Source organism: Paramormyrops kingsleyae, chromosome 10 (assembly GCF_048594095.1).
Source record: "Paramormyrops kingsleyae isolate MSU_618 chromosome 10, PKINGS_0.4, whole genome shotgun sequence".
Lineage (NCBI taxonomy): Eukaryota > Metazoa > Chordata > Actinopteri > Osteoglossiformes > Mormyridae > Paramormyrops > Paramormyrops kingsleyae.
This window is the reverse complement of record NC_132806.1, coordinates 28,625,191-28,637,985: the sequence shown is the minus strand read 5'-3', so window position 1 is coordinate 28,637,985 and position 12,795 is coordinate 28,625,191. Positions and strand designations below refer to the sequence as shown.

Here is a 12,795-nt window from a genome sequence, read left to right as displayed (position 1 = left end):
GTATGTTGGGTATAATTTCCTTGTCCTTTTTGCAGTAGTTTAGAAATAATCCACACCTTAAATATGCTTTATTGCTATCCAGTTAGTGACACAAGTGAAGTTGTAGACACAGGTCCACTACGTGCGAGAACAATTCTCTGTCTTTTCCAGAAATGACAGAATTAATATGGGATAGGAAATAAAGAACCTGTTTCTTTAAAGATTTAAAGATTTGGTTCCTTTAAAGTTTGGGGTGTGCCACTGTCCACACCCATGAGAGAAAAGCAAGTACCTTATCAGCTGGCTTATGGGAAAGGAAGGTGATATGAATCGGATGCTTGCATAATTTCCAAGCTGTAACTGCAGTAATGGCCTGAATTTTGCATTTTATGGTTGTTGATGTAGTTTATCACATCAAATCTGACAGCTTGCCGAAAGTAATTCACCTGGCATTCTGTAAAGATGAAACCAAGACACAGCATTAGAGATGAAATGGTTATCGGTTTCACGGTAAACCACTGTAAAATTCCAGCCGGTTAGTATTACAGTTTGAAACTTTAATCATCATAAAAACCATAGCTGATTAGTGGGCTTTGAAAAACTCACGTTAAATACAGTCCAGCATCAGCCAAAGTTAGCAATAGTCTCCCTGGCGCAGATCTGGAGGTGCAGCGTGCAGCGTGCGTTTGTTTAGTGTCAGTGAAAACTTGACAAAAAGCAGTGATCGTTGGCAGTGACAGCACTCTAGAGGTTTTCAATGTTAATGCACGTTTGAAATAGTTTTCGTATGTTTATATAAAGTGTTGGCTATTATTTTAATGTTCATGCATACAAAAAGCACATAGTGTTGCTAATGTTATTTGCGGATATCAACATAAAAATATGTTTCAGTTTGTGTATCAGTACTTTTTGAACATTTTCGGCAAATTTTAACACTATACTGGTAACCATAATAATTTTAGCCACTATAATAATAATATTACATTTTCATACTGTTTCATCTTTACATAGCCTCCCAGAAAAGTAGTCTAATACACTAAGGCTTGAACATATTGGTGGTTTATCCACTTTGTGGAAGTATGTCAGACTGTAGGAACCTGTCTGTGGGTGGTTCCCACAAGCGCGGCCCCTGCGAATTCTTTGATTGGTTGTGCGCTGGGATTGCTGCGACAGAGTGGTGTTGAGCTGCAGCTATTGTTTTGGGATTGTTTTTTGGAGTGTTTTGAACGTATACTTTGAGTGTTTGTGTACTTTACCTGTTTACTTGGGTGGCTGTTTTATTTCTATTTATTGTTCTTATTTCGGTCGGTCGGCGTGAGTGCTTGTCTGTCCTGTCTATTAATTAACAGCGCGATTATTACCGACAGTGAGCTGCGGGTGTCGCGTGAGCGGCGTTTTCTGTCCGCGTTTAACTCCGTAACAAACACCCGTGGGGCGATAATAACTAATAATATCTAATAATATCTAACGTCGGTATCGTTACCCAGCGCCGGAAAAGGACAGTTGCTCCTGAGCTTTGTTCGGTCGCTAGTCGGGGCCGGGAGGACATTTTCCACTTTTTTCCCGCTCCGGCAGTAGCCTGCTTTGAGGGGGTTTTGACAGGGGATTTTTGTGGTTTTTCGACCTCCCAAGAGCAACTTCGATTTCGCTTTGTATTTAGTTGATACTTGGTTCAGCCAGAAGTTCTTCTGGTAAGTAGTAGTAAATTTATCAGGTTTAAAATTTTAAATAAAAATAATAATTAAGTTCCGTTTTAACACAAGTAATAACTTGTTATTTTAGTGTACTCGGCACTTTACTGCATTTATCGTTACGCAAATTAATCTTTATAGTTAAATACACTATATAAATTTACTGGGCTGGGAGTATGGGGTCATAGTGAGTTAGTTAATTATGGGGCCGGCTCAGTGTTGCGTTTGCAAGATGTTTGCCCTTCTGGACGTTAGTGTCCAGTCGGACTTCGTCTGCGAGCGATGTAAGCTAGTGGACTCACTCATGGTCAAGGTTCGCGACCTTGAGGAGCAACTGGCTCTCATCCAATGCAACAGTGAGTTAGAGGAGCTAGTTAATATGCCGTTTAGGGAGATGGTGTGTATGCCACTAACGGGGAGGAGGGAGAATGAAGAGCAGAGAGGTCGAGAGAGCTGGGTGACCGTAGGTCGTAGACGCAGGAAAAGGCGTACACACGTTACAGAGGCGGCATCACCTGAGGTGACTGTGTCTAACAGGTTTCAGGTGCTTCCAGTTTTAGAGCCGGAAGGGACTGGGGAGGCAGGTGGGCCCTTGGGCACTGAGGAGCCCCCTTCCCCCCAGGAAGAGGGAGGTTGTAGTAGTGAGGGATTCAATTATTAGGGGAGTAGACAGTTATGTGTGCACGCGTGATAGAGGGTCCCGTACGGTGTCTTGCCTGCCTGGTGCCCAGGTAGGAGACCTTCCAGATCGTGTGGACAAGCTTTTGGCCCCAGCTGGGGTGGATCCAGTTGTCGTGGTGCATATTGCCACCAACGACATAGGCAAGGGTAGGAGGGCTGTTCTGCAGGATAAATTTATAGAAGTCGCCAATAAGCTTAGAAGCAGAACGTCCATGGTAGTATTCTCTGAAATACTGCACACATTAGTTCAAATACAAGAACTCGTGGCCATAGGTGGAAATTAGCGGGAGAACATTTCAAACTGGATTTAAGGAAGCCCTTCTTTACACAGTGTGTAGTCAGAGTATGGAATAGTCTTCCTGATAACGTAGTGCAAGCTGAATCCTTGGGTTCCTTTAAATCAGAGCTAGATAAGATTTTAACAACTCTGAGCTATTAGTTAAGTTCTCCCCAAGCGAGCTCAATGGGCCGAATGGCCTCCTCTCGTTTGTATAGTTCTTATGTTCTTATGTTCAGACTGGAACTTATTATTATCTTGTAGCAGGCTTATTGCTTTTCATGAAATCTTTTCACTTTCTGATGATTGCTTGTTGAGTATGGGTTGCTGTGAGGCAGAAACATTTCCCCAGAAGTGCAGATACAGGTCACTGCGCAACATGCATGTGATGCCAGTCCATTGCAGATTACACATTCGTATCCATTCATTCATCCATCCATCATCCACCGCTTATTCTAGGTTGGGTCCAGGGCAATCCCAAGGCGTTCCCAGGCCAACCGAGAGACATAGTCTCTCCAGCGTGTCCTGGGTCTTCCCCAGGGCCTCTGCAAAAAAGCAGACCCAATCCTGAGGTCACCAAAACGGACACCCTCAAAGCCCTGGCGGCACCTAGAAATTCTGTCCATAAAGGATATGAACAGAATAGGTGACAAAGGGCAGCCCTGGCAGAGTCCAACCCTCACCGGAAATGAGTCCAACTAACTTCCAACCATGCAGACCAAGCTCTGACACCGGTCAAACAGGGACCGAACAGCCCTTATATGGTACCCCGGCACCCCATACTAACGGAGCACTCCCCACAGGACTCCCCAAGGGACACAGTCGAATGCCTTCTCCAAGTCCACAAAGCACATGCAGACTGGTTGGGCAAACTCCCATGCACCCACCTAGACCCTGCTGAGAGTATAGAGCTGGTCCACTTTTCCATGGCCAGGGCGAAAACCACACTGCTCCCCCTGAATCGGAGGTTCGACAATCCAACGGACCCTCCTCTACAGGACCCCCAAATAGACCTTACCAGGGAGGCTGAGGAGTGTGATCCCCCTATAGTTGGAGCACACCCTCCGGTCCCCCTTGTTAAAGAGGGGGACCACCACCCTGGTCTGCCAGTCCAGAGGCACTGCCCCCAATGTCCATGCGATGCTGCAGATGCGTGTCAACCAGGACAGTCCCGCAGCATCCAGAGACTTAAGGAACTCCGGGCGGATCTCATCCAGCCCCAGGGCCCGGCCACTGAGGAGCTTTTTAACCACTGCAGCGACCTCCGCCCCAGAGATAGGGGAGTCCACCCCCAAGTCCCCAGACTCTGCTTCCTCATTGGCAGGTGTGTCGGTGGGAATGAGGAGGTCTTCGAAGTATTACCTCCACCGACCCAAAACGTCCCGAGTTGAGGTCAGCAGCACCACATCCCCACCATAAACAGTGTTGAAGCACCGTTTTCCTGCCCTGAGCCACCGGATGGTGGACCAGAATCTCCTCAAAGCCGTCCGGAAGTCGTTCTCCATGGCCTCGCCAAATTCCTCCCATACCTAAGTTTTTGCCTCAGTGACCACCGAAGCCGCATTCCGCTTGGCCTTCCGGTACCTGTCAGCTGCCTCTGGAGTCCCACAGGCTAAAAAGGCCCGATAGGACTCCTTCTTCAGCTTAATGGCATCCCTCACCACCGGTGTCCATAAGCGGGTTCGGGGATTGCCGCCGCGAAGGGCACTGACCACCTTACGGCCACAGCTCCGGTCAGCTGCCTCCATAATGGAGGGGCGGAGCATGGCCTTGCCTCCCCTGGGACATGGGAGAAGTTCTGCCGGAGGTAGGAGTTGAAGCTCCTTCTGACAGGGGATTCCACCAGATGTTCCCAGCAGACCTTGACCGGCTTCCTCCCCCACCAGCGAAGCCAACCCACCACCAGGTGGTGATCAGTTGACAGCTCTGCCCCTCTCTTCACCCGAGTGTCCAATACAAATGGGCTGCAAGTCCAATGACACGACCACAAAGTCGATCATCGAACTGCGGCCTAGGGTGTCCTGGTGCTAAGTGCACATATGGACACCCTTATCTTTGAACATGGTGATCATTATGGACAATCCGTGATGAGCACAGAAGTCCAATAACAAAACACTGCTTGGGTTCAGATCGGAGGGGGCCGTTCCTCCCAATCACGCCACTCCAGGTCTCACTGTCATTGCCCACGTGATCATTGAAGTCCCCAGGAGGAGTGCTCTCCAACACCCCTTCCAAGGACTCCAAAAAAGGGTGGGTATTCTGAACTGCCGTTTGGCGCATAAGCGCAAACAACAGTCAGGACCCATCCCCTCACCTGAAGGGCACCTCTCCCTGTGAGCAATTCTAGAATGGAAGAGGGTCCAACCCCCCTGGTTTCAGAGCCCAAGCCGTGCGTCGAGGTGAGCCCGACTACATCTAGTCGGAACCTCACAGCCTCGCGCACCAGCTCAGGCTCCTTCCCCACCAGAGAGGTTACATTCTATGTCCCTAGAGCTAGCTTCTGCAGCCGAGGATCGGACCACAATCCACCACAATAAGGTGTCGGCTCCAGGATTGGGTAGGGTTCCAATCGTATGCTATGGGTCATTTTAGAGACACTGTGTGACTTAAACCATGCTTGTGGTAATTTTACCTGTATAAAAATGTCATAAGGGAAAAATGAAAAAGGATTGGTTCAGAGAGATTACCATTCCGATTGTAAAGGAGCTGGGTCTAAGTGACTAGAGTAGGTGGGACCAAGACACCTGATTGGTTGGTCCAGCCTTCTCTAGTTGCTAGGACCCACCTCCTCTGCAATCTGATTGGTTATCTCGCTGAACCAATCATTTTTCATTCTGCCCTCTGAACATTTTTGTGTAAGTGAAACTCCCATGAGCCTAAAGCACATGCTTTTGTATGTTGGGAGGTAACCTAGGCAGATATATGGAGAACTTTCACAACATAAACTCGCACTCAGCAGCTATGGGGTGTAATAGAAGTCAGAGCCCTGGAAATGGGTGACACCGGTTCAGTGTAATTTAAACGATTCCATTTGTTTGACTAGCATCTAGTGAGATATTGATGACTGTCTGTTTACAATGCCACCTACCTGCACACCACATAGGGAAGCTAATAATACATGCAATATGCCATGTACTATCCTTAGTTTGCAGGGTTTGGTTTCAAGAAAGTAGTGGGTTTTTGCAAGAAGCATGTTGCACATGTGGCTCTTGCTGTCATTGTGGTTGCTAACTTTTGTGAGCAGCATAGATAAGATTTCTATTTGTACAGATGCATAGAAATTTTTGACAGACTATACAGACAAAAGTATTGGGGCACACTTCTGAATCACTGAATTCAGGTGTTTCATTCACACCCAGTGCCACAGGTGAAAAACAATCGAGTACCCAGCCAAGCAATCAGGTTTACAAACATTTGTGAAAGAATGGGTCATTCTGAAGAGATCGGTGAAGCGTGACAGTGTCGTAGGAGGCCACCTTTACAGTCAGTCAGTTTGTGAAATTTCTTCCCTGCTATTCCACGGTCAACTGTAAGTGGTATTATTGCAAAGTGAAAGAGTTTAAGAACAACAGAAACTCAGCCACGAAGCGGCAGACCGCATAAACAGAGCGTGGTCACCGAGCGCTGAGACACATAGTATGTAAAAGTCACCAACGCTGTGTTGACTCAGTAACTGCAGAGTACCAAACTTCCTCTGGCAGAGCAGCTGTATGCAAGCATCACATCACCAAGCACAATGACAAACGTTGGATGGAGTTGTATAAAGCACGCCACCACTGGACTCTGGAGTAGTATAATGTGTTCTGTGGAGTGACAAATCATGCTTCTCTATCTGGCAGACTGATGGATGAGCCTGGGTTTGGCAGTTTCCAGAAGAACGTTACCTGCCAGACTGCATTGTGCCAACTGTAAAGTTTGGTGGAGGAGGGATAATGGTGTGGGGTTGTTTTTCAGGGGTTGGGCTAGGCCGCTTAGTTCCAGTTAAGGGAACTCTTAATGCTCCAGCATACCAAAACATTTTGGACAATTGTATGCTTCCAGCTTTGTGGGAACAGTTTGGGGAAGGTCCTTATCTGTTCCAACATGACTGAGCCCCAGTGCACAAAGCAAGGATCCATAGAAAATGCTTTTGTGAGTTTGGTGTGGAAGAACCTGACTGGCCCCACACAGCCCTGACCTCAACCCCATCAAACAGCTTTGAGATGAACAAGAATGGAGAATGTGAGCCAGGCCTTCACAATCAACATCAGTGCTTGACCTCACAAATGCTCCTCTGGATGAATGGGCAAAAATTCCTACAGACACGCTCCAAAATCTTGTGGAAAGGCTTCCCAGAAGAGTGGGAGTCGTTCTAGCTGAAAAGGGGGAACTGGCTCCATATTGATGCTTATGGATTTAGAATGGGATGTTATAAAAGTTTCAGGTGTCCCACAAGGGCAGGTGTCCCAATACTTTTACCATATAGTGTCCATATAGTGTACATGTATATGCTGCAAAGAGAGTTTCTGGGGTCAAAGTGGTTCCTCAGTAGCAGCCCTGGAGAATTTAGATTTAACAGTTTTGCTCAAGAGTGCAACAGTGACATGATTACAGGCCATGAGATGTGAACCCACAACACAGCACCCTGAGCAAGCTACGGCCAGGCAATCTATGGTCTATAGTCCATAAAGTCTATAACAGCCTACAAAAATGCGTGGGTTCTAATTTCACTGCTACAAAAGGCGCAGCTTGTGTTTGCTGGTGTTGGGTACCTTGGTAACGCATGAGAAAAAAAAGTGCCTTTACTATTGAGATTAGTCTTTGTGGTTTTGTTTTGCGAAAGTCATGAGATTTTACGAATGTGAGGATGGCATTATTAAGTGGGTAGGTTCCAGTGTTGTTACCTTCTGACGTGTTACTGGAGGTGTACTTTCGGTGGGTAGATTCAGGCTCGGGTCTCAAGGGGAGGCGTGACTTCAAATCCCACAGTTGCCAGTAAGAATGGTATTGGGGGCCTGATCTTTGCTGGTTCTGGCTGCTCACATGGGTCAGCTTAACTGTCCCAGGTTTGCTTAAAGGTGCTAAAACCGCATTTACTTAGTCAGATACCTTTGTTACATAAGAATTACTCCCAAGTCCGTACACACATTATAGGTGAGGATGTTGATTGTAAGTGATCTGTCTTTTTGATTATAGTCTCTCAACAGTAGCATTAAGAGTGTGAGAGGACTGAAGTATAAGAAGCTAGGAAATAATTTCACCGAATTATTGGTTTTCCCTGGTTTATTGCAGAAATCAAAACATATTTCATAATATATTTTCTGATAGGTAGCATCAAACCCACTGTCTTTTTAAAAAACATTTAAAGTCAAGGGTGTAGGTTTGGTTTCAGTATTGGTAGGCACTAAATCAGCCCCCTCCCCACAAGCATGCACAATGTCCCACAATGTCAGTGGAAACACGTCCCTACCATCCAAATGCTATTTGAAAATATCTTCTGTTACACCAGCATAGTATGGCAGCTAGTGAGAACTGAGCTTTTTGGAGATCAGTGGTTAGATGGTCGTCTTCATCCAGCAAATTCTACACTCCGTATCTTAGGAAGTTTGACACAGTGCTCAGGATTTATAAAGTGCAACATGTACAGCGGCCTCAGTAAAACCGAAATGGTTGAGGGTCTCGCAACTGGTCAACATAGATATGAGTAAGATCGGGAAATCACTAGGCCGCTGAAATTAGCAATGATTTCAATGGAGGTGCAATTTTGTTACATCACTAAATACAGTAAGCACGCTAGAAATATACAACAAAGTGAATTTATTTTAGCTTTGCATGCTATATAAAATACTGATAAACAAAGTCAGTGTTCTGCCTCAAACAGATTAGCATTACATATATAAGTAATTAATCTAACTTTCTTAAAACCATATTTCTGTTTTCAGTATATTCAACCTTCCAAGGTGCCAGTAATCACGGAAAAGCCACATCACAGATCTGGCGTGAGTTTAAAAATCCATCAACTGAATCCCTTGCTTAGCTGCATCATTTGCCAAAATGAAATATGACGGGCCTTAATATATGGCAACATGTGGATACATTGGCACATGTGACGCGTGACGTCCTGATCACAAATATAATACCTATTTAAGTCACAAGCAGTATCTGCTAGCGAGCTGGATAAGCAACATGGAGGATGTAAATAAAAGCAAGGTTAGTCTCAGGCAGCATTCCACAAAAAAGGGAGAGAAAAAATCTATTTGTGATGGATTTTAATACAATGAAGTAGGAATGAGTTTATATACATGACTGCAGTTGTCGGCGAACTCGCGAAAAACTATACAGTAATGCAAAATATCAATATGATATAATTGAATATTCACTATTTTGTAAACTTTTCATAAGACAGGACACTTCAGACACTTGTGTAAATGGCTTTGGTGTGATTCAGTTGAAGGCTGTCATGCTACTTGGAAAACAGCTTCTTTTCAAAGAACGAAAAACATCCAGTTATTTTCCTGCCAAAACCACGGCTGTCTTTCCCTAAGAGTGTTTCTAAAATCATTATGACATCAGATGTCTTTGTGTCCCACAGAGTTTTTAAGTTGAGATGGTGTGCGAGTGTTTCTCGCTCTGGACTGTTTTTCATAGACGCATTCAAAAATAGGTAACAGGTACGTAAAATATTCACAGTGATCCAGTGTTCGTCCCAATACATGGTGAGAATTAAAAATTCATTTTGCAAGTAATACTTGAAAAGAAAAAAAGTTGCAAGACAAGGTGAACATTCCATTCTCTTTTCAAGAGACTAATCGGTGTTTCCCAATCCGGTCCTTGGGGACCCACAGTCAGTTCATGTTTTTGCTCCTTCCAAGTTCCCTGCCAGATAGTCCATGTTTTTGCTTCCTCCCAGCTTGGAGCTCGGAAGGAGCAAAAACATGGACTATCTGTGGGTCCCTGAGGACCGGATTGAGAAACACTAGGCTAAGTGAAGGGAATACAGAGTAACAAAGCAATATGATTCGTAGTGAGCTGGCCTATGAAATTATACAGTATTTGTTTATTAAAAGTGATTATAGTCAATGGTCTTCTATTTACATGGGTTTTCCATGTTTTTTTTCTAACGTGTTAAGTATATACACCTTTATATGTTTTCAGTCGCACAGTTGCTTCTAGGTGCGTTTTACACCTGCTCTTCTACGCGTTGCATGTTGCGTTTCCTTTGCCTGATAAGCTCTGTTACGCTCAGCTGAAGCATCAAATGACTCATCGTCCTTCCAGCAAATGATTTGTGTATCTTACACTTTAAGTAGCTTCTAGATTTCAGCGTCCAGTTCACATACGCTATTACATTCAACTGCATCTCTTCTAAGAAAAAAAGAAAAACACAGATTTGGTCTACGTCCCAGTGCATTGAAAGGTGACCTGCTGTGGAATGTCATCCCCACCACGTTAGTGCTGATGATGTTGTTTTAGTCGGCCTGCCGTCTCCACTCTCCTCCGCCCCTTGCGTTCAGAATGATGAGAGAGTCTTCCAAGCAGAAAGGGTGCCGTGTTTTTTGTTATGGTAATTTGACAACTACAACACAGGCACCCGCCCTTCCGATGTTCAAAGGAACCTCCTAAAAGGTAAGAAGACTGTTTGAGTGAACTGCACCTTCTACGGATTAATCATGACACGGATCAATCGCCACTCCATGCATTTCCATGCTGCCTGACATTATTTGTCATCAGTCCTCAAGACGTGGTGAGTCTGTGGGTTGCACTATGGCCACATGCTGTCCGGGTTGTGATTCAGTGGAGTTTGTGCACGTTATCGTTATGGAAGATGAATGGATGGCTGGATTATTTTCAATCCATTATCAAGATCAAGTCATTGATTCAAAACGTATCCTGCGACATTGAATGAAATCTCAAAAATACAGTAGGAGTCCTGAGGTTGACTGCAATTTTCATACACGGCTTTCATACGTGTATTGGCCTACATACCTTCACTTTGAAAGGCTTTGTCAACATATAAATGCTGAAGAAGATGATGGTGCATGTGGCTGCATAGATGGAAGTCACCTGACAACAAGGGCAATGACGACCGTGGTGGTAATTGGGTGGGTTAGTTATAAATCTGGCTGAAGTTACCTCTCTCCATTCATTGGTCTGCGCATCGTAAGACTCCACGCTGTTCAGGTACGACTGCCCGTCATATCCACCCACAGCATATAGTCGGTCTCCAAGGAGACAGATGCCTACAGCATCACGAGGGACACCAAGGGGAGTCATGGTGGTCCACTCGTCTGTCTTTGGATCATACCTGCAAAAACCGCGCATATTTCATGTAAGAGATTATTCATTTCCTCCAAAGTAAACATAAATCACAATCCTACTCAAGCTTTTAAAATTCATAATACTAATAGTGGACAGGTTTGCAAAGCTTATTAATATACAATCAGCATTTTTTTCCCCTTAGGTAACATAGTGATGTACAGTGTAGCCTCAGACCTGCAAGGTTTCAACAGCCAGTCCTCAGATCAGTGGGACATTTGGAATCTTCTAATGTTTGTGTGCTTATCCTTCTATGTTACAGAAACTGGCCTCTGTAAATTGGCCACAGTGTGTCAGTGTTTGTGTTGCCTGCTGGAATGGCAGCCTGTCCAGTGTGTCCCCAGACTTCATCCCCTATCCTTCAGGGATAAGGCTCCAGATTCACCATAACCTTATAGGTTACAGAACATAGGCAGAAAGACTAACTCTGTTGTATTCTCACTATTAACAGCAGAGGGCACTATAACCCATCTATCCATCTTCCAGCTGCTTATGCTGAATAGGATTGTAGGATAGGGGATGGAAAGATGTGGGGCCTATCCCAGGCAGCACCAGGTTGGGATACTCCCTGGAGGGGGTTCCAGTCTGTCACCGGGCACACACACACACACACACACACACACACTCTCATTCACTCACTTACTATTTGAAATGTCAGTTAGCCTAACTGTGCATCTTAGGATTGCTGGAAACTGGTGTCCCCAGAGGAAACCCACGCAAATGAGGCGAAAGTGTAAATTTCACACACAGGACAGAGTCAGACGTCGAGTCCCTAACCCTGGAGGTGTGAGGCTACCCGCGGAGTCTGAGGCCCTGTGTCAGAAAGCCATGCATGCAATTCTGTCTCCCATCAATTTGCACATGCTTCTTTATTATTTATTTATTTATCATTTTAATCTATTATTTATTTGTTTTTAAGAAATATTTTTTTATATATTTTCCATCATTTTGTTTATTTATCATTTTATTTTTATTTATTTTTAATTATTTTTATTTATTATTAATTTTTATTATAAAGAAAATGAGTAAAAGTTGCAAATATATAATTCATTAATTACAGAAGTATAAAATTCATTAGTGCATATTGTACAAATTCATAACAAAAAATCTGCACTTGGCAGTGTAAGTGTGAAAAGGAGCGCTAGCTACCTCTCCACGCAGTCTGACAGCCGCGAGCAGTGGTTGGACGCAGGGGCGTCATGGCCGCCGACTGCATACAAAAAATTGTTGTATGTGGCCACTCCCACGCCACCACGCCTCTTGGTCATTGGGCTGCAGGTGCTCCACTTGTTGGTGTGGGGATCGAAGCACTCCATTGACCGCAGGCACGAGCTTCCGTCGCGACCTCCGATCGCAAAGAGTCTGAGGGGAGACAAAGGAAGGCTTATGATTCTCCACAAGGGATGTTCAAGTTCAATATATACATCAATGCTAACGCTGTGGATAGAAATTTGAAACAGCATACTGAGCAACGCAGCACCGTCAATATGCTAACGTACTGTCCACAGGAATATCACATGAGCAATAACCTAACGTGCTTTTTACTGGTATATCACATGAGCAATAAACTAACGTGCTATTCACTGGTATATCACATGAGCAATACGCTAACGTGCTATTCACTGGTATATCACATGAGCAATACGCTAACATGCTATTCACAGGCATATCACATGAGCAATACGCTAACGTGCTATTCACTGGTATATCACATGAGCAATACGCTAACATGCTATTCACAGGCATATCACATGAGCAATACGCTAACGTGCTATTCACAGGCATATCACATGAGCAATACGCTAACGTGCTATTCACTGGTATATCACATGAGCAATACGCTAACGTGCTATTCACAGGCATATCACATGA

At 44.7% G+C, this 12,795-nt stretch overlaps 1 protein-coding gene across 3 annotated transcripts in view; it reads right to left on the bottom strand.

Annotated features, from left to right (window-relative positions):
* Positions 1-8,859: 8,859 nt before the first annotated feature.
* The window catches only part of klhl4 (kelch-like family member 4), an 84,970-nt gene continuing 81,034 nt past the window's right edge, over positions 8,860-12,795 (bottom strand). For all 3 annotated transcript variants that reach the window (XM_023797523.2, XM_023797522.2, XM_023797524.2), the window contains 3 exons: positions 12,073-12,285; positions 10,741-10,912; positions 8,860-10,226 (listed from right to left, as the gene is read on the bottom strand). In XM_023797523.2, the coding sequence (XP_023653291.1) occupies positions 10,167-10,226; positions 10,741-10,912; positions 12,073-12,285 (445 nt within the window). In that variant the 3' untranslated portion in view covers positions 8,860-10,166. The remainder of the gene's footprint in view (positions 10,227-10,740; positions 10,913-12,072; positions 12,286-12,795) is intronic.